The sequence below is a fragment of the Sturnus vulgaris genome, chromosome 3 (assembly GCF_052056855.1).
Source record: "Sturnus vulgaris isolate bStuVul1 chromosome 3, bStuVul1.hap1, whole genome shotgun sequence".
In the NCBI taxonomy this organism is placed as follows: domain Eukaryota; kingdom Metazoa; phylum Chordata; class Aves; order Passeriformes; family Sturnidae; genus Sturnus; species Sturnus vulgaris.
Window position 1 is genome coordinate 90,895,845 of NC_142245.1, and position 26,502 is coordinate 90,922,346.

General features: G+C 35.4%; 1 protein-coding gene across 1 annotated transcript in view; it reads left to right on the forward strand.

Moving 5' to 3' along the window:
- Positions 1-1,112: 1,112 nt before the first annotated feature.
- Positions 1,113-26,502, forward strand: part of COL21A1 (collagen type XXI alpha 1 chain) — a 67,650-nt gene continuing 42,260 nt past the window's right edge. The window contains exons 1-11 of the mRNA XM_088162260.1: positions 1,113-1,224; positions 2,503-2,622; positions 4,480-5,031; positions 9,567-9,735; positions 9,863-10,079; positions 11,468-11,641; positions 12,528-12,605; positions 14,918-14,926; positions 16,375-16,458; positions 18,499-18,561; positions 26,260-26,313. Coding sequence (XP_088018386.1) covers positions 2,535-2,622; positions 4,480-5,031; positions 9,567-9,735; positions 9,863-10,079; positions 11,468-11,641; positions 12,528-12,605; positions 14,918-14,926; positions 16,375-16,458; positions 18,499-18,561; positions 26,260-26,313 — 1,488 coding nt within the window. The 5' untranslated portion in view covers positions 1,113-1,224; positions 2,503-2,534. The remainder of the gene's footprint in view (positions 1,225-2,502; positions 2,623-4,479; positions 5,032-9,566; positions 9,736-9,862; positions 10,080-11,467; positions 11,642-12,527; positions 12,606-14,917; positions 14,927-16,374; positions 16,459-18,498; positions 18,562-26,259; positions 26,314-26,502) is intronic.

The window sequence follows — 26,502 nt, forward strand, 5'->3', positions numbered from 1 at the left end:
TGTCAAGGGAATACAGTTTGGTTCTGTGAATCAGATAAGCTTGCTTTGACAACTGATTCCCTTTAAAAAGTGTAAGTTGTACCATGGTTTTCACCAAAAGAAATCTCTCTGTGATACGTTTTTCAACATTAAAGACAGGCACTGAAGGCTGCTGTAGCATTCCTGATGCCTCTCTGTAGCCCAGGACAAGCCTGCAAATGCTGCTTTCACATGTACCTCTCCCACGATGAAGTATTAGTGTTTCTGTGGAGCAGCTCCTTCCCCAGAGGCACAGAGCTTCTTGCAGGTCCTTGCTTTCTCCTTCCCCTTCTGAGCACCTGCCTCCTTCCTGTAGCTTCTGTCATACTTGCAGGTCTGGAAGCTCATCCCTGCAGGTACCAGTGGGTAAGTGCTTGCTGAATGATGAGCAGAGATGAAAGAGCACTTTCAGGAAGGCATATGTGGTTTCTGCGGGGTTGGTGAAGGAGAGCAGTGCCAGCAAGTAGGATCCCAGTGTCCACACCTGACCTCAGGTATCTGTGCTCATGACACAGAGTACATTCAGTTCACATTCAAGGCAGTGTGTTGCTAAAATAATTCTTTAAAATTTAGTATGCTGTTTTAATTTCATTAAAAATTTACAGCAGTTATGGTAGCTGGCCCTATACTCACTTTTTAGTGGAGACTGATAGCAGTGAAGTCACTAAGTTGCTTGTTTTCTATCTTCCTTTTAAATAAATTCTGTGGATGTTACATAAATAGCCATTTAGACAGCCACAGAGGTGACTAACAGCAAAACTTAGTTAATATTTTGTAATTAGTTAGTGTGCTACTTTGTTCAGTCTTCTTTTTCAAAACTATTCCTTATAATTTGTTTATTTCTTTTGGGTTGTTGGTAGGAGGAATCAAAAGGATTTTATAGTTTTTTTGTGCTTTTTTATATGTATATCAGCTCTCTGTACTGTAGTCTATCTGGGTTTTTTTTCAGTTATAGGCTGACATTTTTCTGATATTCTAAAAGCTTGCAGTTGTCCAGTCACCTGCTGTTCAAATTCCCACACAGATTTAATTTCATGTGTTATTCTTTGATATTGCTCAGTTTGGTCTCATGAGAGACATGTTTTACCCTACAGTAACACTTGTAAACGCTTGCCACGGAAAAGACTGGAAGAGATTTTAGATGATCAATTGTACAAACCTCCAACAAACCAAAATAATCTATATAAATTGTCTACCTCTACTAAGGTAATATTTTTTCATGTCTTACAAGCCTAATACTTATACACAGTTTGATAGTTTAAAATAGTTAATTTTTCAAATAGCTGGAATAAAAAACCTACCACTTAATCTGTTTGATTGAAGGTGATATCCCAGTATTTGTGTAGCAGAACTGGAAAAGTGGATCTTCTGTTCTATTCCATAAACCCCAAGGTGTGTCTGATTTCTTACCCATTCTGACACAAAATAATAAGAATAATGAAATATGACTTTACCTTGCAATTATCTGTAATCTGAAGGAGAGATTTAATAACAGAATAATTACAGTTTTGCTTTATTAACTTTGCGGAATTAGATTAGGTGGGAGTAGCATTTCCTGGAAGTTGACTGCTCTGCAGTGAAATGAATTCACCCTGAAAATTGCATTTTACATTGAAGGACGAGATAAGAGACTACAAAAGAGATTCAATATACTTGATTTCACAATCTTGAAATTAATGCATCTCTAATACAGTACTCCAAAAATGTTTATTTTACCACTATGATACTTTTTTTCAATAAATATAATTAATAAATATTTTTAATTAAAATAAATTAGTCAAATAATATTTTTAACAGCAATATTAGATGAAAATTGCATGTTTGCTTGACAGGGGGTAATATTTCATAAACCATGATAGAAAAAGAGACATAAGCAGAGGGGGGAAAAAAAAGTTGAAGATGTATGTAATTTAGGTAATCTTGGATGTTACAGTACACTGTCTGCAGGGCTTGGCTCTGCTGAGGAGGAGCTGGGCTTGCTGAGACCCTGACTGCTGATGTCAGTCTCAGTCCTGGGGTAGAGAAGTGGGAATTGTCCCAGAATCCCTGAAGTAGCCAGGTGTGTGGGTTGAGACTGAAGTAGCACCTCTCCACCAGTACTTGATACATAACACTTGCCATATTTTGGATCTTTTTGTAATGTCTTTTGATAATGGCTACAGAATGGGATAGTGGGATAGTGTTTGGACAAGTGTGACTAGGAATATAACCTACTTACAAATGTGCCTAGCTAAGAAGTGTATAAATACACCTTGGTGAAAACTGACCTTCTGGAAAAAGGCTGGTGAGTGTTGCTGAGTTTAGAATCTCAGTTTTGGGCTTAAATGTCTGACTGACACTTTTGAGTCAATGGTTCATGGCGACATCTTGTCTTACAGATTTGATTCAGAGATGTTCCTCAGACAGGGTTTTTAAACTGCAGAAGCTTGGGGGCTTTTTTGTAATATAATAACACTGTATTTTTTTTCATTTTTCCCCATCTAGTTTTGTATCAAGACCTTGAGAATAAAATACACATGGCACAGATCATAACATTTTTTCAGATACTGTTAGTTCTGCTACTTCATGATTATATCTCAGCTGAAGATGGCGAAACAAGAGCAAGTAGGTCTTAATTTTTGCATTTCACATAAGTGCAACTTCAAAGCATGCCTCAAATTTTTAGTATCCGTTTTGGTGTACCCTTCTGTTGATGGTGATTTTATTGCAATATAATTTTCCTGGTGAAAATCCGATAATATATGAAAAATAGCTTAAATACCTTCTTTCTTCATTAGGAAGGGAATGTCTTTATTTGTGTTGTAGAAATGCCCAAGGAGACAGATGGAACTGTAAGGCTCCAGTCTTGATTTAAAATTGAATCTTGATTATTTGTATTTTCATTGCTTCAGAAGTCGTGTTCTGAGTAGGTTAGTGTTATGTGAGAAAATAAATAAGGAAGAATAATGGTTCTGTGAGAGGAAGCTAACTCCAGTTCTGGGGCATACCTTCTTGCACGTTCTTCAAAATTACCATCTCAAACCCCACCAAACCATTTTTATACTCTAAATCTGGTTTATAGAAAAGAAAACATTAAAGCAAAGTAGCTTTCTTAAAGACAAAGTGACTGAATAAAAAAAGTGTAGAAGACTTGCCTCTAGCCACAATGATACTTCCAGGGTAGATTTTTTTCCTCTAGTTTTACTCTCAATCCAGCAATTTTCAGTGTTTTGCAACAAACCCCATAAAATTCCTTTTGGTCTTTAGAAAGACTGTATTTTCAGTCTACCTGCTCTAGGAGTATCCATCAAAATGAGTTCTCTGCTTTTAGCAGAGTCTAATGATAATGAATCCCTCCAGACTGAAATTACTGTGTGATTAGTATCCCTGGACCACTGAGTGATGCCCTTTGCTCCTTCTCCCAGTGATTTTCTCTTGACCACTACCTGCATTACAAAAGCATTTCTCCAGCAGATTGTGGTCACTTGCTTTCAAGGAAGATGAAATCTTGTCTTGACCAGAAGTGTCTGTAGGCAGATTTCAGGATAAGGCAAAGCTCTCCTTCCTGTGGTGGAGCTGCAGACTTTCAGAAAACAAAAGGACAGTAAGCTCCATGACCTTATGTATCATGAGATCAAAATAATCTCTCCTGTTTTTGGTCATGTCCTTGGCATCTCATGTGTAAGTTATCAAAACTTCTTTCACAGTCAATGGAAGGAAATTCCCTCCATCTCAGAATGGGCATAGGACTTTCCTATGGAAATGCTTGTGTCTGTCCGTGGCCTGTACTTGGCAATTTAGTCTGAAAACTCAGTTTATGACTACAGCTAGGAGAGCTGAATCCAGGCTTAAGTCATCATGCAGTTACACTCTAGTTATTAAATACTTACGTGATTCTATGTTCTGGAGGTTGAGCTCATTCACTGAATACTTTTCTTCTGTAAAAATCAGAATATGCTATGAACAGCATTCAACGGAGACTCAGGATTTTATACTACTACTTCTGTAAATGCCATGTAGCACTGTCCAAAGTCAATTAAAATGTATTTGTGAAAGGATTTTGGAGTATTCAGTATAGCCTTCCTCCGCAGTGTGCTTGATTTGCTAACAAAAAGGACTTTTTATGTTTATCATCTCTGCAGGTGAGATATGAAAAAACTCAATATATATTCATCTCTGTTGAATGGAATGCAATTGTCAGCTAAGGAACTGAATTCCAGAATTTTTCATAGTTGTTTCTGGTGCTAATGTAAAAACCAGAAAATGGTGTGGCTTTCAGATAAGAGTTGGGTCTGTGTGGCTTACACAAACAGTCTTACACATAAATTTGCCCTGATGAACTCTGCTAATTTTTTTTCAGTTGGAATGTGTTTGTCAATATAGATGCTAATATAAAGGCTAATTGATAGGAAAAACATTTACTGTGGAGAAAGAAAGTGAAAGAGTTCATTAAAATATTTGTGATATTTTTTTTCTTTTTAGGTTGCAGAACTGCTCCAGCAGATTTAGTTTTTATCTTGGACGGCTCTTACAGTGTTGGCCCAGAAAACTTTGAAATAATCAAAAGTTGGCTTGTCAATATTACAAGAAATTTTGACATAGGGCCGAAGTTTATTCAAGTTGGAGTTGTCCAGTACAGTGATTACCCTGTACTTGAAATTCCCCTCGGAACTCATGAATCCTCTGAGAATCTCATTAGGGAAATGGAGTCCATACACTATCTGGGAGGAAATACAAGAACAGGAAGAGCTATACAGTTTGCCTTTGACCATCTTTTTGCAAAATCTTCACGATTTTTAACAAAAATAGCAGTTGTTCTCACTGATGGAAAGTCCCAAGATGAAGTCAAAGATGTAGCAGCAGAAGCAAGGAAAAATAAGATCACTTTGTTTGCAATTGGTGTTGGCTCAGAAATTGAGGAGGATGAACTTAAAGCTATTGCCAATAAACCTTCATCAACTTATGTATTTTATGTTGAAGACTATATTGCAATATCAAGAATTAAAGAAGTTATAAAACAGAAACTCTGTGAAGGTAAGTGATTATAAAATATTTTAGGTGCACAAAATGTAGTTCTGTACACATATTTTTTAATTTCACAAGCAGGATACATGATTAATGTAACCTAAGGGACCTGATACTCTTTACTATGATTTTCTTTTTTTTTTAATCTTGTTTGTGGAAATTCCTCCCAAAATGTTATTTTCTCTTTGTCAAACAAGGAGGTGTATTTGGGAAAGATACAGTGTTTTAACACAGTATGTGTTTCATTTCAATGTGTATTCTTTTGCCCTAAGCCAAATTTTTTTTCACTGATCAAATATAAATACACTGAAATATTTCAGCAATTCTCACAGTGCCGAGAATGTAAAGTTTACTTTATTGATTTCCTAGTTGCAATTGATACTCGGGCACAATCCAGCATCTCTTCCAGAGAGGTGAGAGGACAGCTTGCCATTACAGCAGGAGTTGTGCCTTCATACTTGTAGTATTGAAAAAAACAGAAGAAAGTCTCCTGGCAAAAATCATAGAATCCTAGAGTGGTTTGGACTGTAGGGGACCTTAAAGATGATCTGGTTCCAACTCCCCTGCCATGGGCAGGGACACCTTTCACTAGATCAGGTTGCTCAGAGCCCCATCTGACCTGGCCTTGAACACTTTCAGGGCAGGGGCATCTGCAGCTTCTCTGGGCGGCCTGTTCCAGTGTCTCCCTGCTCTGATGGTAAAGACTTTTTTCCTAATATCTGATCCAACCTACCCTCCTTCCGTTTAAAGCCATTCCCTCTTACCCTGTCACTACATGCCCTTTGAAAAATCCCTCTCCAGCTCTTGTAAGGCTCCTATAGGTACTGGAAGGCTGCCCTAAGGTCTTCCCACACTCTTTTCTTCTCCAGGCTGAACAGCCCCAATTTTCTCAGCCTTTTTCCACAGGAGAGAGGCTCCAGCCTGTGGACACACACATTTATAGAGCTAGGACACACAGCCTTCTAATTAACTTTGTGGCTTCCTCTGGACTTTTTCCAGAAGGTCCACATCCTTCTTGTGTTGTGGCCCTAGAGCTGGACACAGCACTCCAGGCAGGGACTCATGAGAGTGGAGTAGATGGCTGGAGCTGTAGCAAGCAGTTATGATGTTTCTTAGAAGAATTTAATAGGGGTTAGCCAAGACCAACATTGTAAAGGGACTCTTTGACTTAAGAATGCTAACAACATTAATGCACTGAGTTTTCTGAAATCTTGTAAAACAATGGCTTTCTTTTATGTATAAAAAAGATAGCAAATTGCTCCTAAAATGTGTCACTCAGACTCTAATATGTCAGTGGTATTTTGTACGTGTTTTATTATCAAGAATTAATACGAGTCCTATTTCAGTTGTACTGTATTTCTGTACTTCGTAGGAGTGAAAAATAGATTTTGTTTGCTATCACTTTGAATATAAACTTCATTGAAAAAATATGATACTTTTGTTGAGGATATTAGTGTTTATTTCTTGCTACATTAAAAAAAAATCGTAGTAATTCCTTGTGGCTGATGTAGTAAGGTGGTTAGTCCAAAAATTAAATAAGCTGAGTGGAGCCAAATTCTTTAATAGAACTTCATGAAGGGAGAAATTTCCCTAAATAAACACTAAATAAACTCAGTATTTTCTTTGACTAAAGTTTTAGAAAAAGTGCCATTATATTTCGTCAAGATGGATTTTCAGCTTTCAGCATCAAGTTAACTAGTATCCTTTAAACTTCATCTGTGGTATTTCGCAGGATTCACAGCAGTAATCTGGGAATGCTGGCTACTTTTGCAAAGTGTATTTACTCTTTGACTTGAAGTGACCCTTTGCTTTGTCTCCATTGTTTTAGCATTTAGATGCTTTTCTTGCAGAGCAATCAAAGCCACTTAGCAGCTTCATTTCTAACCACTATGTCTTTAGCAGGTGAACTCCAAGAGTGATTAACTGCAATTTTTATGGCAAAGTTGTGCATTATTTTATTTATTTATTGATTGATTTATTTACTGGTTATCATGTTGTTAAGATTCATTTTGACTGAGGGAGAGGAAGTTCCATGAGAGCTGAGCAGCAATGGTTTGGCTGTGATCAACTACATGAAACTGCCAGCAAATTTTGCAATTCCATCTTCATGGTCTTTGTGTAAATGTCTAAAAAAAAAAGCTAGCTTTTACTCTATGGAATTTTAAAATCCATTCTTAAGTAAACACAGGGCCTATCTGCTTTCTGGATAATGAGGGCTGAGGTTTGGTGGTTCTTGCAGCAAGTATTGCTCTTAGGAACAGGCTTGCAGGTGGTGGGCTCTAGTGTGCCTTTTGGGGACTCTGGTATTTGTTTTAGAGTATATCACGGGGAAAAAAAACTTCCTGAACCTGTAAGCCAGAATTGAACCCAATATTTAAGGAATATTTAGTATTTATTATTTATTCTGAAAGTCAAATGTTCCTGTACTATCAATATGCTATAGAAAAAAAAAAAATTGTGTCAGGAATGCATTTAGAAAGAAAAGCCAGTGCAGACCTCAGAAGTTTGTATGGAGGACACAGAGAAAAGTTGCTTTCTCCCAGATACTGGGATTTAACATCATAAAGTTATTTCATGCTTTAGGAAGCATCTGAAAACTATGTAAAAACACTAAAAGGCAACAAGATTTCAGAAAAGGCTAGAGAGTTGAAGTGACTGGTACTATGGACAGGAAATGCAACCCCATTTCCAATAGAAGACAATTCTTAATTTTGCCACTGATTTCTGCATTCTGTATAATGGCTCAGTTAATTATCAAAATAGTCCTGCCAGAAGATTATCCAGAAGACCCAGAAAGGATCTACCTCACTGGGAATTTTTCATGTAATTCACCAGTGTGCCACTAGAAAGTAAAAATAGTTCCTTAATTTGTAATTTTACACATGCCTAATTTGCTTGATTGGTATAGGTATGGAACAGTTATTTTGGCCCTGATCCATAATAATGGCCCTCTTACATAAAGTATTCCTATTTCTGCCTTTAGTTTTTGATTTTACTCCAAATTTGTAATATTCTAACTGATGAGACCCTATACTTGTCAGTGTATATGTGTGTGATTATTTGTAGTCTCTGCAATATGTCCATTATTCAGCATTGTAATAAATGAGTTTAGAAAATAGTTCCATGATAACAATGCACAGTTGAAGAACCTGAAAAAAACCCGCTATTACTCTTACTTAATAGCATAAGTATGTTGACTTAAATCAATCCGTGTTTTGAGAATGAGAAGAAAAGTTTTGTTGGACTTTGGTGTTTCTTTCTCTTTTTCTTTTTTTTTTTTTTTTTGGAAGTGTTCAGGAGTTAGACATCTTAATTCACAAAACGTGGGCAGAGCTCTTGCAATTCTTTCTTGTAGAAAAAAAGATACTTTGTTTTTAATTTAGAAGTCAGGTGTCATTTTGCTGTGGAGAGGAAAAGAAAACTAAGGGGAGTTTATGTGGCTCCTTGCTGCTGTGACATGTCCCTTAGGATGGATTGTCCTTTCCCACAACAGACAGGTTGTGCAGAAAATTAGTGGAATTTTCTTAGAGCATATATATCCTGCCTCCCCCACCAGAACTGGGTAACTGCCCTGGGGCTGGTTAGAGAGGGAAGTTATGCAGTGTTGCTCGTATTATGAAAAGAAGCCTGTCTAGACCTTTGAGCTGATAATTCTCTGGCATAGAGACAGTTTTCCAGTCCGTGGCTGGTCCAGATGGAGATAGGAGAACTCTCCACCCCTTCTTTGGAATGTATTCCTAACCTCTTCCCTGTCTATGGACTGATGCTTTTCTGAAGAAACAGTGGGTAATTAATCATGATATTTATTGTAAACAGTTTAGCATAATTTTAATAAAACAAAAAACTTTCTTTTCATTGATTTGTTACCCCAATATTTGTTTTAGTATTAAGTTTCACTGTCCCATCTCTTTTTCTTTTTTTTATTTGAGACAACTTAGGTCCACTGTTTTTGTGTAAAGATAATTAACCAAGATAACATGCAGATAACTTATGCTTCCACAGAAAATATATCCTACATTATTTTTCCAGTGAGAATAACTTCAGGCAGATTGCAGTGTAACAGACAAAACAGCTCAGAGTCCATTTTGAATTAAATAAAAAGAAAATAAAAGTCAGAGATAATTTTTGTCCATTTTCAAACTGATTTTATAGTTGGGAGGGATGCTGAATTCAATTTGTTAGTGCATTTTGGAAATTAAAATCTATAATTTTATATAATTTTGGAACCATGCAGTTTTAGAAATTACCTTCGATGTATTTATTAGCCAGACATTGTAATAACGTTTAACTGCAGTTAGTGACAATTCAGAATAGTATGTGAATGTAATTTGTATAAAAATATGACGCCTTAGTATTCTTGCTTCAAGTCCCTAAGGATCCTGCATACCACTTCTTGCATGTTGTACTTAACTGACAGTTCGCAGTTCTCTTTTAATTTCTTGAAAGGCAGCTAAAAAATTAGTTGGGTGTGAGGCTACTTTCCTTGGAAGTTTTACGTCATATTTTGGACTGTCCTTTGCATTTATTACTTTTGTTATTTGCAGAATCTGTTTGTCCAACAAGAATTCCAGTGGCAGCTAGAGATGAAAAAGGATTTGACATTCTTGTAGGATTAGGTGTGAAGAAAAAGGTTAAAAAGAGAATTCAAATACCAACCACTAATGCAAAAGCTTATGAAGTAACCTCACGTGTTGACCTTTCAGAATTAACAAGGTATTGAATTTTATAAATATGCTTCTATATTCAGTAAGAATTTTTGTTTGTTTAAGTGAGGGGGACTTATTTTAAGATTTATATTTCAATTACTGCCTTGTTTTTTCCACCCTTCCCCCTTATTTAGGAATGTATTTCCAGAAGGTCTCCCTCCATCCTATGTGTTTGTTTCCACTCAAAGATTTAAAGTAAAAAAGACGTGGGATTTATGGAGAATCCTGAGTCTAGATAAGAGACCACAGATAGCAGTCACTGTTAATGGAGAAGAGAAAACATTATCATTCACTACAACAAGTTTAATAAATGGCACACAAATTATTAAATTTGCTGCACCTCATGTGAAGGTAAGTAGTATGTCACTATCATGCTGGAATACTTCTTTGAGTACACTTTATTCCACTATTCCCTCTTTCAGCAAACCAGTCTTATTGCCTTCTACTACAATCTGAAGGTTGTCTTTCAGTCTTTCTTTGGTAATTTCTAGTGAAGTATTCCACTCTGGTAAGAAAGATTGTCTTTGCTGCAGATGAGACAGAGGAATGGAGATTGAATGACCTTATTTTGCATTTGTAGCAGGATTATGTGCAGCCCAGAGATTGCCCTTCCTGCCACAGGGAGTATTCTTTAAGTGAGCAGAGAGGGCTAATTCAGCAGATAAAAAAGACTGGGAAAGATTTGCTGCTGGAGCACTTCATGGCCAAGTGGGTTCAACCTTTCTGGGAAGCAGAGGCCTGCATTCAGATCTCTACTCCAGATCAGGCTGAAGGAATTTTAAATATAAGTCCTCAGTGAAGGAAGGACTCCTATCCAAGGAGTAGGTCTTAACTACTAAGCTTTTTCTAGGGAGAAGTATTTTATTATTCTGTTACTGGATGGAGAATTTTTGCTTCTTCTTTCCAAATTTCCTCTACCTTTTAATAATCATTAGAAGGCAAAATAATTTTGTAGTTTTTTGGGAAGCTGGGTTAAACTTGATTTACTGGAAATTGTTAGGGAATTCAGTTTCAAGTCAATAATCAATTTGTATTTATCTATTTCTTGGAGCTGCACAGACAAATCAGTCTTATTCATGCAATCCCAGGCATCCATGAACTTCACCATGAAAACACAACTTTCATGTTTTGTTGGGTTTTTTGTTTGTTTGTTGGTTTTTCTTTTTTTTATTTGTTGTTTGTTTTGTTTTGTTTTTTTGTTTCTCCATACTTCTCCATATTATTAATGGAGAACAATTATTTCATGGCTTTTTTAGACCAGTGTGTCTCTAAACACAGTATAAGTGTCAATACACTCTTAATGCACATTTTTCTTTAATAACCTTTATGATTATTTATCTCTTAGCAATTTATCACAAGTACCAATTTTTTTTCACCATGATTGATGATCTGAAGTGTTTGAGAGATTATATCACTGTTGATAATAGGCTTCTGGCTGGATATTTTTAATAAATACAGGTTTGAGCATGTTCAAGATCATAGGCTTAAAAAAAAATTACGTGAGTTATAAAATAATTCTGAAATAGGGATTAATTATTACCAACTGTCATATTTGCAATTACAATATTATTTGGCAATACTTTATTTGCCTATATAGTTTAGAATTATTTGTGTGTAAAAGCTGCAGCCTTGATCATCTCAACCATTAACAGCAGTTTGATTGTTAAAGTTCAGTTTTATCATTCTTTAAATTGAAGGCATTTTGTTTTAAACAATGCTGTTTTCTTCGTTTTTCTTAGACATTGTTTGATGAAGGCTGGCATCAAATTCGTCTCTTAGTAACAGAAGACTTTGTAACTTTGTATATAGATGGCCAAGAAATTGAAACAAAGCCATTACATCCTGTTTTAGGTATTTACATCAGTGGCCTAACCCAAATAGGAAAGTATTCTGGAAAGGAGGAAACGGTACAGGTAGGCATATGACAAAATTACGGTAATTCAGTAATTCTGTTGTAGGTTAACATTACATTGGTGGCTTCTGTTTTCTTGAGCTTACTCTTCTAACTTAGACTGAAATTTAATATACAAAATTGTAATACTTAAGAGAGAATAAAAATAGTCAGGAGGACTTAGCACAAGTCATGTATCCTGTGTCATGGATGCTTGACTGGTCTCACTTATTCCAAGGACAAAATTGATGCAATGTGGTTGCCTGAATTTGTGAAACAGTGTCTCAAAGTAGGGAATTTCCTCTGCTTGACATTTGCATATGATCAGTGTATGGGTGATGCTGGTGAAAGTGGAAAATTTTGGTCAAGTTTCTTTCTCCTTGCTTTGCAGTCACGACAGTTTATGGTAGAAAAACAGACAGTCGTTTAATTTTGTTTTGGAATGTAGCAACAAAGGAGAATGGAAAAGCTTTTATTTACCTGATACCAATGTTTTTATTCAATGCTTTTAAAGGTTTGTATTGTATACTAAACACTAAGCATTAGGGATGTCTTCAGATACTTCACCAGGATTTACTAATCCTACATCCAATATGAGCAGGTCTGTGTAGAAGCATCTTCTCAGGTCTGTCAAGGTAGAGAAAGAGGTTTGGCTTGCCTGTGCTATTAACTTGTTTCCTCAATGATACTGGCAGCCAGTGTAGTTTGTGCTGCATATGTTTGGATTAATTCCTGGGGAATATGGATGGTGATTTCTGTTATTTTTATTTAAATAATTCTATTATAGTATGTTTAATTGGTTGCATTTATTAATCATTGCGAGTAGCCTAAAAATATTTCTGTATATTAATTGATTTTTAACTCTAGTGAACGCACCTCTAACGAGTCTTTTGTGTTTTGAATTACAGTTTGATATACAAAAACTGCGAATCTACTGTGACCCAGAGCAAAATAATCGAGAAACAGTCTGTGAGATCCCAGGATTTGTGAGTATGATAGATGAACTTTGACGTCTACTTGCCATTTTTTTACAAATCACTGTTTAAAAATGACTTAATCAAGTTTTAAAATGAATTATACTACACTGATTCAGCTGGTGCACACACATGCTTGTTACCTGTGCAATATCGAGTGACACCAATATCAAGTGACACGGACCTTATCTTTTTTCAGCCTTATTTTCTCACAAAGTTTTTTACAAGTTGTTTCAGTTTAGGTATTTAATGGTGTAAATTTGATATATATGAGTATAGAAGAATGTCAGAATCCTCTCTTAAAATTCCAGTTTAAGCATTACAGTACAGAATAATAAAACTTCTAGTTTTTTTCAGTGTAAAAGTCTTTAAATATGACTTTTGAACCTTTCTGATATACTCCTTACTACTTGTCAGGTCATTTAATCTTTGAAATTTTGGTACATAACCAGCAAACCTGTATTTCTACATCACCTTCTCCCATGAGAAATATCTGTGCTGAGGTCCGTGATAAATATCCCATTATCTGAAATGTTGCCACGATTTCAAGAAGTACATTAAGTACAAGACAGAAATAAAATCAAGACTTTTATGATTCATGTACACAATTTGCAAGTTTTTGGAGACCCCTTGGCCCTCTCTTGGTCCTCTTACAGTTAATTATGCACTGAAATGTAAAATATATGCAAATAGATTTGGAAACCAGTCATAACTGACAGAGCGGAGTTTAAGAATTCAGTTCCCATCTCAAAGCATAAGCAAGAGATTGATTTAAACATGCAGATTCAAAATACTCTCCTATGTTTGTGTGATGGTTAAAACAAACTGAGCTAAAGATTATCAGCTGCCAGTGTCTTACTGTGTAGACACACATTCCTCATGCTGTGATTTGATTTAGTATATCATTTTGCTGGTTTGACAATAGAACCATTGAATCTCCAGCATCCAGGCTTTCTTTTTTGTCAGACTGGCATGTAATGCCAGCTAGTCTGTTTTTCTGCTTTTTATTTTGGGCCAGTGTGTCTACTGCATCCTTATCACGGCTTTTTCAACTTTGAATCCAGCAGCAAGTAGGTGAATGGATTATTAGCTGTTCTGAACTCTGACTTTGTGTGTCAAGAACTAACAGGTGCAGGAACACCTTTGTAAAATTAGCTTTAAAGCTTGAAGAAAATAAAATATATGGCTATTTAACTGCACCACATATCTTTTTGCTCTTTACAAATTAAAAATAGGATATGAAAAGTAATCAAATGAAAAATATTTTGCATAAAGAAAGCAGGCACTAAAAGGTCTTTCATATCTTATGTTCTCTGCAATTTATCAAGGAGCTGAAGCCAAAAGATTGCTTTTTGCCATTTTAATTTCACTGTCTGTTTTTTAAAATTAAATTTGGACTTTGCCCATGAAATTCTGGACTCCTTCAGAAAATAAAAATGTTGGATGATCTTCAAGGAGGAGTATGTGGTTTGTGGTTGTATTCTGTCACAGTGTGGTTGTGTCAGAGTTCCTGAAAGAAGCAGAGGCTTTATGTACTAATTACAGCCCAAATTAATCCCCTTTCCTAGAGATACCTAGCTGCATAGTAATTTTAGGCTCTTTCTATGATCCGTGGAAAATGAAAACTTTCTCTAGGGTTTACTTAAGCTGAAAATTGAATACAGAGGAGGCTGTCTGTGTCCACAGAGTGTGTATGAAATCTGCAGTGACTGTGTGCATTGGAATACTCCTGTGGACAGTGTGGCTGAGAGGCTACTAAACTATTAAGACAGACAATTTCATGGTTACTCCTCTGAAATATTTGGGGTTGGATTGTTCCGTGGTGTTGCAGATACTGGAACAAAAATCAATTGATAGCAGAGTCTAATGTTGTCACAGGAAAGGGAGAAAAAGCCAGCCTTGCCTCTGTGCTGCTCTGTGTTTTCCCAGATGCTGGATTCAGGCAGAGAGCAGAGATTTCATAAATATTTTGGTACATTTTCTGACATGAATGAACAAGCAGAAGATATTTTTGATGAGAAGTTATTTCTGGTAAAAGGTTTGACCCAAATCTAAACATGATTTAGTATTAATTCTGTCATTATCTTTTAAAATTTGCTGCAGATAACTCCCATTGACAGACCCCTAAACACAGTTAACTAAATTAATTTCATATGCATTGATCGCAGCTGCATATAAGTCCCAGAAAATCTGAAAATTTGGATTATAATTTCTTGACAGTTACAGCTCAGAAGTTATGACTGGTTTTGATAGTGTTTCAAATGGATGGATTTTCTTTTTAGAAATATTGCTGTACTCTTAAACTCTGTTTCTTCTCGTTTCAGAATGGAGAGGTAGGCTCGATCCTAAACTACTCAAACTCAGTTTAAGGTAGTATTTGACTTTTTATAAGCTTCTTAATATACTAGGTAATATACACTTTGTTTTCAAAAGGGGACAGAGATTTGCTAAGCTTGAGAGTGCTGGACTTCCCTTGCTTGGATTCTAGTCAGTAGACAAATTAAAAATATTTTTTTTCTGAAGATACATGTTTATGAGAATAAATGGTCTGATGTTTTCCCCTAATTCAATTCAACTGCTGCTATTTGAAGGAGGGTAGGGGATATGCACAGTCAGGCAGCTGTTTCCTGCATTGTGTTAATGGGAACTCCCTGAACAGGAGCTTATCTGAAGACTTAACATGACAACTTCCCTAACCTTATGTGTAATTCCCAGCTTGTACCATTGCAAAAGAAACATGGCTTTGTGTTTTGATCAATCATTTGACCCCGAGAAAGAATTCCATTCAAGAAACATCTTAAAAGGTGTCCTTATTCTAGAAAATATGAGTAAAATATATGGAAAGTTTTAGATAATAAATATAAAATCTTTGTTTTTCAACATGGATTCTTAGATTTTTGCCTTTCCATGGGTCTAGGAACTTGTTGGGTTAGGGTTGATGGATGAAAAAGAATTTACTGAATCTAACTTCAAGATAAAGATTTAGTTCACATGTACCTATAACAGATTTGATTTAGTAGCTCTCCCCTTGCCTGCATGAGTAAAGCACTGAGGTTTCATATGGGGCTTAATGGTGAGAGATAAATATCACAAAAAAGAAAGAAATTCTTGAGAGTTATGTTACCTGCCAAGGTGTCGTGTTCAGTGCTGCAGGAAGCATGGTTTGAAGGAGGTCACCTAATGGTCTTTGTAGGATGGACACTCTTGGGACCAGGACTAGTGGCCTCTAGGAGTCAGTGGTAGCAGCTGTGTCCTGCCTCCCCTCAAGTAGCTTCATAGTTAGAACACATGCCTAGGAGGTCAGAGTCTTGGGGTTTATTTTTTTTTTCAGGCTCACTATACAGTAGCCTGCCAGTGATTGGGATCATTATGCTATACATATTATGTATTACATAATTTTACGCATTTTTAAATTAAATTGTTATATTTGAGAATTGATCACACTTGAAAGTATGAATATAGATTAGCTGGGAGAAGCATCTTTCTTGTTGCAAGATTTAAAATTATCAAACAGTATGACAAAATATTTGTGAAAAAACAAAGTTACAGGTATCAGCCTAATGTTAGTACTTATTATTTTTATTCTGGATAAAATGACTTTGTGCATGAAAAGTAGTTGGAGGGCAATATTCAGATAAGCAGAAGTTCCAGCTGAGCGAGGAAGTGAATGCCAAGACCTAAGTGAAAGACAGCTTAAGGAAAGTCATCTTCACATAGTGCTCCAGTAGGTTTGTTGGCTGCCTTTAGCAAATGTGCTGATGGCTGTTTTCACTCTTGGTAGTGCATGAATGGTCCCAGTGATGTAGGCTCAACACCTGCCCCCTGCATATGCCCACCAGGAAAGCAAGGACCTCCAGGCCCCAAAGTAAGTCTCTGTTCTGTCTCGTTGAGAGTATATGACGTGTGTTTGCCTGCTACTCTTCAGCAAACAATGTTGCACTGTTAACTGTTTGAGGATGAAATTATTTTGTAACAATTTTTTTATGGAGAGGGCGGTTTCTTCCTTCTTTGTAAAAGAATGAACTAGATGCTTACTGAGAGAGTTGCACACCAGCTGTGCTGATGACCTCCTATCTGTGTTGATGAAGAATTAAAATGAGAACTAGACTTGAGTTGCAGAAGTCTTACATGGCAAACTCAAATCACCAGTATTTGGTTTAGTACCTTTCGCTATAACTGTGCTAAGCAGCATTTACATAATTATTTATAAGTGCAGACAAGAAAACCCCAAATCACTTATCTGCCATTAAGCAAGTGAATAAAAACCTTCTCTGCTGTTATCATAAAAGAGGTTACAGTATGCTGTAGCTACCTCAAATCAAAGGGCTTCTTGATACAGTCAAAAAGGTTTCTGAAGGGAATTGAAATCTGCAATACAGAGATCATCATTATTGTTTCATGTAATAGAATTTCTGTGGTCTTTTACCTTTTTTTATTCTCCTTTTACAATATTAGGGAAAAAAAGAGGGAGAGAGAATGAAGTATTTATAAATTTAAAAGAATTGAAAACCACTACCTGTAAAGTATGAAGGAATATGAAATTTCAGAACTCGGATGACCAATACCTATTGACTTATGTGCAGTTTTTCAACTACAGTGCACTGTAATATTTTTTTGGGGATAATTAAATAACACAGGTAACAAATAAGATGGTGGTTACACAAAAGGCTGCAGAAAAGTGAAAAGAAGCCAATTTAGGGTTGAATAGGTTATCTCAATTATAGTCTTTATTAACATTTGAATACTGGACTCTAGTACCATATGAATTTAAACTTTATTTTTGTGTTTGTGATATTAATGGAGTACAATAAAATGAATTAAATCAAAGCAATTTCAAAATGCAAGTAACTGATATTTTAAGCTTTTCAAGTTAAAAGCACAAACTTTCACAGTTAAATGGTATATTTGAAAGCAAATTTATTTTTGCTCAAATCACAAACCTGGACTTTTTTATTTGGACAACAATATTCTGGGTAACTTATTACTAATTTAACAAATGATAACTGTTATGCTTTTCAAAAAAGACATTATCCTATATTCTCTTCCACTTAGTTCAGCATTACACTTCTGTGTTTTATATGTGAAACAATGGTTTTTCATAGTCACATTAAAAGCTAGTTTCCTGTTTCCCTTCTAATGTCAACAATAACAATAACAATTATGCAGTTGTAACTTACCCACAGGTCTGTTGATTGTTCAGGCTGAAGAAATAAGTACTTGCTTAACACCCCTGCAGAAGTAAAATGGTTTAGAGATCAAGTCTTACTGGATTTTGCTGAGTTCAAATCAAAACTGTTAGTAAAATAAACATAGAAAATTAATACTCTTGGAGGATATCTTGAGTAGGATGTTAAGTTCCTGCTTTATCACCATAAACATGAAGCCTTGGCAAGCAACTTTTCTTTTACTTTAATCTGATTGTAACAGTGATTATTAAAATAATTGCTAGGGGGGAAAACTCAAAAATATCTTTTTCGACAGCAGTTGGTGTGTGGAGAGTAGTTAATTATTTTGCAGGTTTTAATCCTGGAGCTTGACTTTTTAGTGCTTTTATCTTAGGAATTAGGCTTAGCTAAAGCAAGAGAGAGCTTTCTTCAGAAAAGAACTACTTCATTAATGAAGTTTTATTAAAGATTGTTTCATCTGTTTGATAAAAAGTCTTTCTATTTCTGTTCCTTAAAGTGCTAAAAGACTAGAAAGCTTTTAGAAGTTGGGGAGAATTTCCCCCCCTAAAATCAGTTATTTTTCACTGTAGGAATTGCTCCTCAATAGTAGGTCTCTGGAGTTGTAGAGACTGTTTTGTGGGCTATGTTAGGATTATGGTTGCTTTGTGCTAATTTTAACATACTCTTACCATTTTAAAATGCTTATATGTTTTGTGTGTTCATGTGTTGCTTCTCCATAGGGTGACCCTGGGCAGCCTGGGAATCATGGTTATCCTGGTCTGCCTGGTCCAGATGGTAAGCCTGTGAGTACTAAAAACTTAGTCATATATTGTAAATGTAAAACTAACAGGAGAAAAAGATGGAACACTGATACCAGATTGTTAAAGTTTAGATGATTTTGTCTCCATTCTTTCAAATTGTGAGTGTCATTTAAGCACTATCTGCATGTAACTATTGTATGAATATGTCAATAATATTATTTTGGTTTCAAGGTAAAATACTGTAAATATTAGAGTTGGATACTGTTGTAAAGCAGAGAACATGCAATAAGGGCTCCTGTTGGTGTTTGCATTACTTTGCAACAGTTGTGTTACCAACTTCAGGCTTTACTCCTTATGAATTTGTTCACTAGAATGCACTTCAGGTCGCCTAAAATCCGATCTTTTGTTTTTTAGGGCTTGGTTCTTGGTTCATATAATTTCTCTGTAGGCTACCTCAAGTAGTCCATCAAAATATGTAGATATACATGAAAAATTTTAAAAATACAGCTATTTTTTAGTTCCAAACTGGTTCATTTAACTGTGGTGATTCCATTTGTAAGCAGAGTTAAACAGGAAGAAAATAGATGCTGAAAACAAAAAATGTAATCGTTTCTAAAAATTGAAAATTTCCCTGTTTTAAAATATGTGACTTGTTATATTAAAACCTGAGCATTGTAACCCTGATGGTCCAGGTGAGCAGTGCATACCTCAATTTGTCATCAGTCCCACAAGCAAATATCCTCATTTCCCCTCTGATATAAAATATTTTTGTACTTTTGCTCTTAAATAGCTTTTCATAGCTATTAAATTCAGGTTTTTTTGAACCAGAGTTAGAGAAGGCAATCTGAATTGAAACTATCAGTGCTTTAAAAGAATGCATTTTGATTTTAAACAATCCTGAAAATACATGTTTTAAAGTATTCTAAGACATGGAAGTGTATTTAATCGAATATATTTGCAATTGATAATTGGTAGTGCTTAAGCTTATGAAAAGCAGTTCTGATCTCCTATAAAAGACAGGTATACAAATTGTCTGAACACTGACTTGCATGGAGGAAGGTGTCCATCACAGTCTGACCATGCTGATTTCTGGAAATAGATTTTCAGTATTGATAAACATAGCAGAGCTGTCTTTAACCAGCTAAGTCTGATATTTTGAGAAGTAAAGAGATACCATGTAAGCTTTAATGAAGGCAGAATGGACTGGATATTGGTAGGGATATGTCAGTTTTGCTTCTCTCTTTTAATAAATAGATTAAGACTTCATTTTTGAAGCATCCTGTCAGCTACAACAGTATTGTTTTAGAAACAGTTACTGTTTTTAGAAAAAAATTTTTACAACTCTTTCATACTCTTCGTAATGAAGAGGTTTCCACTTCAAGGCTGTTTATCTTCCCATTAGCACTGGAATTTGTAGCAGCACTAATAATGAAGGAGAAATAAATTGACACTGTAGACCTCCTGTAACTTTGTAATCTAGAAGTTACAGTTTATTTTTTCCTGCGAGTGAGTCATAATGTGCATAGATGGGCATTCTCTCAACATGTAAGAGACTAACAGAGTATCTCAGAATCAAAAAGCTCTGCTACAGGAGAAATTGTATCACTTTGCTGAGGAACTTACATGATTTGAAGTGCTTGCAGCTAAATCCTATAGCTTTATTAACTGCCGACTGTTTCTGAAATATCAGTTGTAGTTTTTGAACTTGTTATTTGTAAGGACATAACTGCAAACCAATTAGGTCATCTGCATCTTTGGCCAGTATGTTATTTTTCCTAACAGTAGATTCTTGGGTGCATTCCTGTGAGCCTTTTAGCTGTGAATGGTGAGAGACCCTTTAGATCCACTGTGCAGGAAAACAGATTCCTCTCTGTCTTTTTCTTTCTGTTTTTCTTTTGTATTTGCTAATGCAGCTAGCACATTTTCTGTACTGTCACTGATTTTTTTTTTGTTTGGGGAAACTTTGCTCATCTGAATCTTTTTAGTTTTATGTCCTGGGGAACTCTGAGAAGCAAACTTTTAATTCAGACAGCACCATAGGCTTACAGGTAATTGTATAGACAGTCTTGTTTAATCAAATGGCTTTTGCATGAAAAGCTTTTCCTGCAAAGTCAGTCTTTTCTGTTCCCAAACACATTTCTATGTTCTTCTCTAAAGTCTTTCCAGTTTGTCTATCTGTTATTAATTTTCTTGGAACAGCATAACTGGTCAACAAAATGTTTCTTCTTCTGAGAAAGGTTTTAGGTATGCATTTATATTACTATATGAAACTGATTTTAGAGTAAAACATCTAAGAAAATTCAGTTTTTGTTTGTGGCCTGACTAGATTGTTCTAATAATTAATGTTAATTTAAATTCAGAAAAATTGAAAACAACTCCTATTAATATCTTCAATCTCACCAGAATATATATTGTTGTTTACTTGGTGTTTTCTAGTAAAATGGTTAACTCTAATATTTGGGGAAGTGAACATAAATATGACTTATTTTCAATCATTTCTTTAATGTTATTTTTATTAGTTTTGTTTAGAGTATCTTTGTTTTTTCCCTTTAATTGCCACTTCTGTTTGTATTCTGATACATACAGAAAAGATCAATTAAAGGAACTGTAAAAAATCCTGAAAATGAGAACATGTGTAATGAAAATACATTTTTTTCAATAAAAATATAATTTAGAGCCTGGAATTATTAAACTGTCTAATCCAAAGAAAAGCATTGATAAATAAGTGCAAGGATAAAACCAATATTAGAATCTCAAATGGGAACTCACTTTCATGAACATTACTAATCAGAAAGAAGCAGTTGGAGTGTTTGCTGGCCCTGGAAGCACTCAGCAGCCTAACTGTGTGGTCACAACGCCATTTTTTATTCTAAAGGATGCTTCGTATGTACTGGTGAAAAACTCAAGGGGAAAAAGAAATGATCAGAATCTATGCAGTGTCCACTTCTGGTTAACAGAAGTGATAGGTTATTAGTCTGCTGACAGAAATTTTAAAAACCCACCCATTTGTCAGTTTTGAACTATGAACTATGCAGCTGGCAAATCTGGACAGTTTTCGAGTATTCCATCTAGTTTCACTCATGAAAATTTGGAACAGTTTGCCTTGTCTTTACAGTACGTACAAGAAAATAAGAAATGAGAAAAAATCAGTTTACGAAAAAAATCTGGTGAGACTGACTTTACTGATACAAGCAGATATGGGTTCATAAAGTATCAAAAGCCTCACATAATAAGTAAATTTTGATCATTCCAATATATGTTTTAAAATATTATAGAACATTATTACAGCTGTATTACCTAGAGTTTAATATTTCGTGACCAACTGAAGGCCAAATCTTTTATGATGTACTTACTTTAATAGCAATGATGAGCTATTTCAGCAATACTTTTGTTATAAAAATGGGCAATAGTTTCACATATACATAGAATTCCCTGTGCTCCTGGACGGCTTGCCTGGGATTTAAATTGTTATAAACTCTGCAGCTACTTTTCTCAGAAAACTTTCATAGACAGAGTTGATAATTCAGCTTTGAAAGGCTGCTGTCAATTCCAGGAAAATTTATATTCCTCAGTAATACTGTGGCCTTGTTATTGTTAGAGGAGATCTTTCTGCTCTGCTGTGATACAGTCATGTAATGCCTTCCCTGAGACCTGCAAGCCTGGAATGGGAGCGGTGCCTGATGCTGACTTGTGCTGCAGATACAGCTGGAGAGTTCACACAAAAGACAACATCACTACCTGCAGCAGCTGCCAAAGGCAGAGGATATGATAAGGATGAACATCTAAAGAGTGAGCAGGAAGTTAGACTCCCTTGATACCTCACCCTATCTCCCAATAGCCTGAAGCTTGGAAACTTTTAAAGCTAGATTTACAACTTTTTATTTAATGGTCTTGATGGATCTTCTTTCCTCTTCGCTATTTGAGAACATAGTGTTTAGGTAAAATATCCTGCTAGGGGCTCTGAATTATGAAGGCCTTGGCAGATGAGCCTTGGAGTAGCTAATGGAGGAAAGTGTAATGAAATGCAGAAATAATAAACATGGATACATGTCTGCATAGTTACAACAATTTCTGTTCTTTAAGTTGTAATGTATTTTATGAAAAGAGTTTTAAGACTTGTCTTGTAATGCTTTAGATAGTTGTGCTTTGAAGATTTTCTGCAAGAAACTACCGCAAGAGGTCTGCAGACCTTTCAGGGTGTTTTCCTAACACCAAGTTAAATTTTCCTTTTGCAGTTGAATTCCATTATGCTTAGTTACATCACTCTAAATAGTTCTTTTTACTGTTTACAGTCCTTGAGTATATTTAGACCATTATTTTTGATCTCTAGTTCCTTCCTAGCCAAATTGACCTTGCTTACTTCTCCCTTTGGCTTTCCCAAGCTGTCCTGTGTTCATGCCTTTGTTGTTGATGTTGTTCATTGGTCCAAAAGCTTTTCATTACAGGAGTGTGCAGTGCAGTTCTCTTTGCCTTATCCATACATCCACTATATTTATTTTTATTTTATCCTTATCAGACAGGATATGCCTACAAATGCTGCCTGAACTTTTATTCTTTAGGTGTGCAAATGCATTGAAGATATACTTCTGAGGTTTCCTCTGCTATTGCACCCAGAGTTCTTTGGAATTAATATTCATCATATGTCCTTCTTGCTCAATTTTTCCCTGACAGGCAAATGTTCTTTTTCAAGTAAGGATGATGACAGTATTGCTAATTTTTTGTGGCTATTATGTAAGTTCTTTGACCTAGGAAGTGTGTTCAGTCTTTTTCCTTAGAATTATTTGCAAATTATTGCCATTTCCTTTAAATTCCAAATTTTCATTTTATCTGTGATTTTTTCAAATACCCAGCAATCTGGAACAAAACTAATCTCAATGGCCTTCTGTTTATCACTTTCCTATTAAGGATTTTCAGGCACTAGAAAATGATCATTACTGTTCTCACAACAGTGAACAGAGAGGTAAATTTTGTCTAATCCTAATTTCAGATGAACTGATGTAAAATAATAAATGAGATGATAAAGTGCTGTGGACTAGTGCTGGCTGACATCATTGGTGAAATATTGTAAGTGGGATTCACTTTAAGACACATACATTTAGTATTTAAATGGGTACAGACACACGGGGTGTCTAAATTCTCATAATAGTCAACGGGTATTTAGTCACCCCAGGACACTAATATACCACAAAAGATATGGGATTTTTATGCTGTAAGGTATTCTGTCTTGCCCACACTACAAGACAATTAATGCCTCCCAAATATTTTGTGCCACTCTGTTCTAGCACTGAGTGGCTGTCTTAGGAGTCTCAAATGGCAGGAGCTGCCTGTATTTAGGCAACTGGATTATAAACTGAACATCATATTCAGAGTTAACTATAACATTTCTCTAGCTATTTGTGTGTCTTTTGAAAAGTTCATGAGAGAAGACCAAGCTCAGATAAAAAATTATTTTTTGTGGCAAATTTAGTGTGTTCACCCTATTTGAAAGAGAACCTTCAGTCCTGAGCTCATCAATTGAAAAGGAAATTTTCACTTCGCTCCCTTTTACATAAAATGGCAGCTCTGGCACTGCTGTTCTTGCAGATATGTATGTATGTCACACAGGTATTCCTACTGAGGGCTTTGTGATTAGGGAAAGAGGTTTTGAGCTGACTTTAGTGCAAAAAATTTCTAGGCATTAGCATATAGATTGATGATCCATACTGCAAAAGAAGTACTGATACAAATATATACTCATTTTTTATGAAATCTGTTGGTTTTTTTATTTTATAGAAGGTGTTTTTTAACTTGCCCAAATAACATTATTTGTGCCAGATAGTGATTCAAATTTTTGTGATTTTTTGTGAATTTCCTTCTGAATCTTCTCTCTTCCAGCTTTCCATTAAAAGAATGTGTTGACAGTGTGTTTAATTTGTATTGAAATTACATTACAATATTTAGCCCTGAGCTAAATATGCAGTTTTGTAAGCTAAAAACTCTTCTGCTTTCCTCCATTCATCTTTTGATTTTTTTCAGTTCAGCCAGGAAATTGTCCTCTTCTACTTCTTCCCCTGCTCAGTTAGAGGGAGAAGGGAAATTGCATTGCAGAGATATGAATTATGAAATAATTCTATACAAATAAAAGTTTATATCCTATGGAAAGTCACAGAATTTTGGGGTTTTTTTGAGAAGAAAAAAATGGATGAACTTTTAGAGGGATTTTTTGATTTGGTGAATTGTTTCAGCTGACCAGGAGGCCTATAAGCACTCTGGGGATACTATACCATTTACAGTTAAAGCTGATTTTGCTGGAACTGCCCTGAGCACCAGAAATAAAATATTTGATAAAGGATCCATGTATGACAGAGACCTAGAATTTGTTTGCTTCTATATTAAACATTTCCAGCTGGCTCATCGGGCAGCTGCTCAAATGTCTTTTGGGAAGAGGGCACAGCAAGGACTCTCTCGTGTCTAACCCAGCAAATCATTTTAGCTCAGTTTATTATTCCTAGGAAGCTCTGACTGATTTTAAAGAAGAAATCAGACAAACAAGTTGCCTCCCTTGTACTGAAAAGGTTCTTTTAGCTCCTTTTTACCAGTGTGGAAATCACACTAGGAAATTTTTTGCCAAGATTTTAAGCTTGAAATCTATATGGAGAGGATTATTACTTCTCTCAGTTCAAATCAAGATCAAATTCTGGGTATTTGAAGTTGGATAGCCCATTTGGTGGGATTTATCAAATTTAGTTTTGTCTGCCTGTTGAAATGTCTGAACTAAATAACCTCAGAGTATTACAGAATAACTTCTCTTCTTGCTTTACATGTTTTCTTGAAAAAATCCTCTTGGTAGCTTATTTTGTCTACTGCAAGGACATGTTTTTAAATATGCTATGTAAAATTATTATTATTTAGTAACTTGTCTCTCTTAGAAGATTCTTTAAAGCCCTTGCTAATTTTGCATGAAGACTGGCTGTCTTTGCTGTACTAATTGAATCCAATTTACCAAAACATAGACATATATTTTGGTTTCTATAAAGGTTCTCTTGTTCTGCCAATGTTGATTTCTAGCAAAACATTCCTGAAATTTTCTTTTTAACTCATGAATTATTTAGTATTTCTTTTTGTAGTCTCAGTCATTCAAGTTATTTTTTTTTATTTGTATAGACTGTTATATACCTTCAAGTTCATACCTAAGTGCTTAGTATCAACAATGGAATTTTTATTATGTAGAGATATTATAAAACTGGCTGCATAATGTATTAGAACATACCTTGTCTGTTAAAGCTTATTTCTGTAACTGGATAGAAGACTTTAAAAGTCTTGGCATGTTCCTGCTATTTTTCTTAGGGGAGAGAGAGAAAAAATGTGTCTACATATGTGGATTAATTTCTTTTTTTTTCAAGTGGAAAATAAAACAATATGTTTATTATGCTTTTGTGTAACAATTCTAAAATAACTGGTTTTAGCTAAAGTCTGGAGGCTGAGAGCTTCAGCTGCAGATATGAACGCTTTTGAAAGCTGAAATACAAATCCCAAATGTATGATTGTGATAGCAGTTGCTAAAATCTGTGGCCTAAAATTATCGGGTTGTGACAAAAGTTCTCTAGTAACCAAGAGGATTGTTTTGTTTTGTTTTGTTTTGTTTTGTTTTGTTTTGTTTTGTTTTGTTTTGTTTTGTTTTGTTTTGTTTTGTTTTAAATAGGTGTTTGGAAATTTGTGTATGTTGCTTTAGAAAAGTCAAGTCTTGGTTCTTTTCCTTAGGGATACCAGGGATCAGCAGGAGCTCCAGGTATCCCAGGAACTCCAGGGATTCAAGTAAGTTTGTTTCCATTCCTATAATTTGAATATTTCAGACAAATCCTGCCAAGTCTCTCTCAATATCTTGTTTGTCATTGGGAATTGAGGTGTGGGGAATGAAGAGGGCTCAAGGGGTGTCATGAAATCAGGGGCCATTCTTGGGTGAATTGCTTTGAAATTCACGTGGCTTTGGGGTTTGTAGGTAGG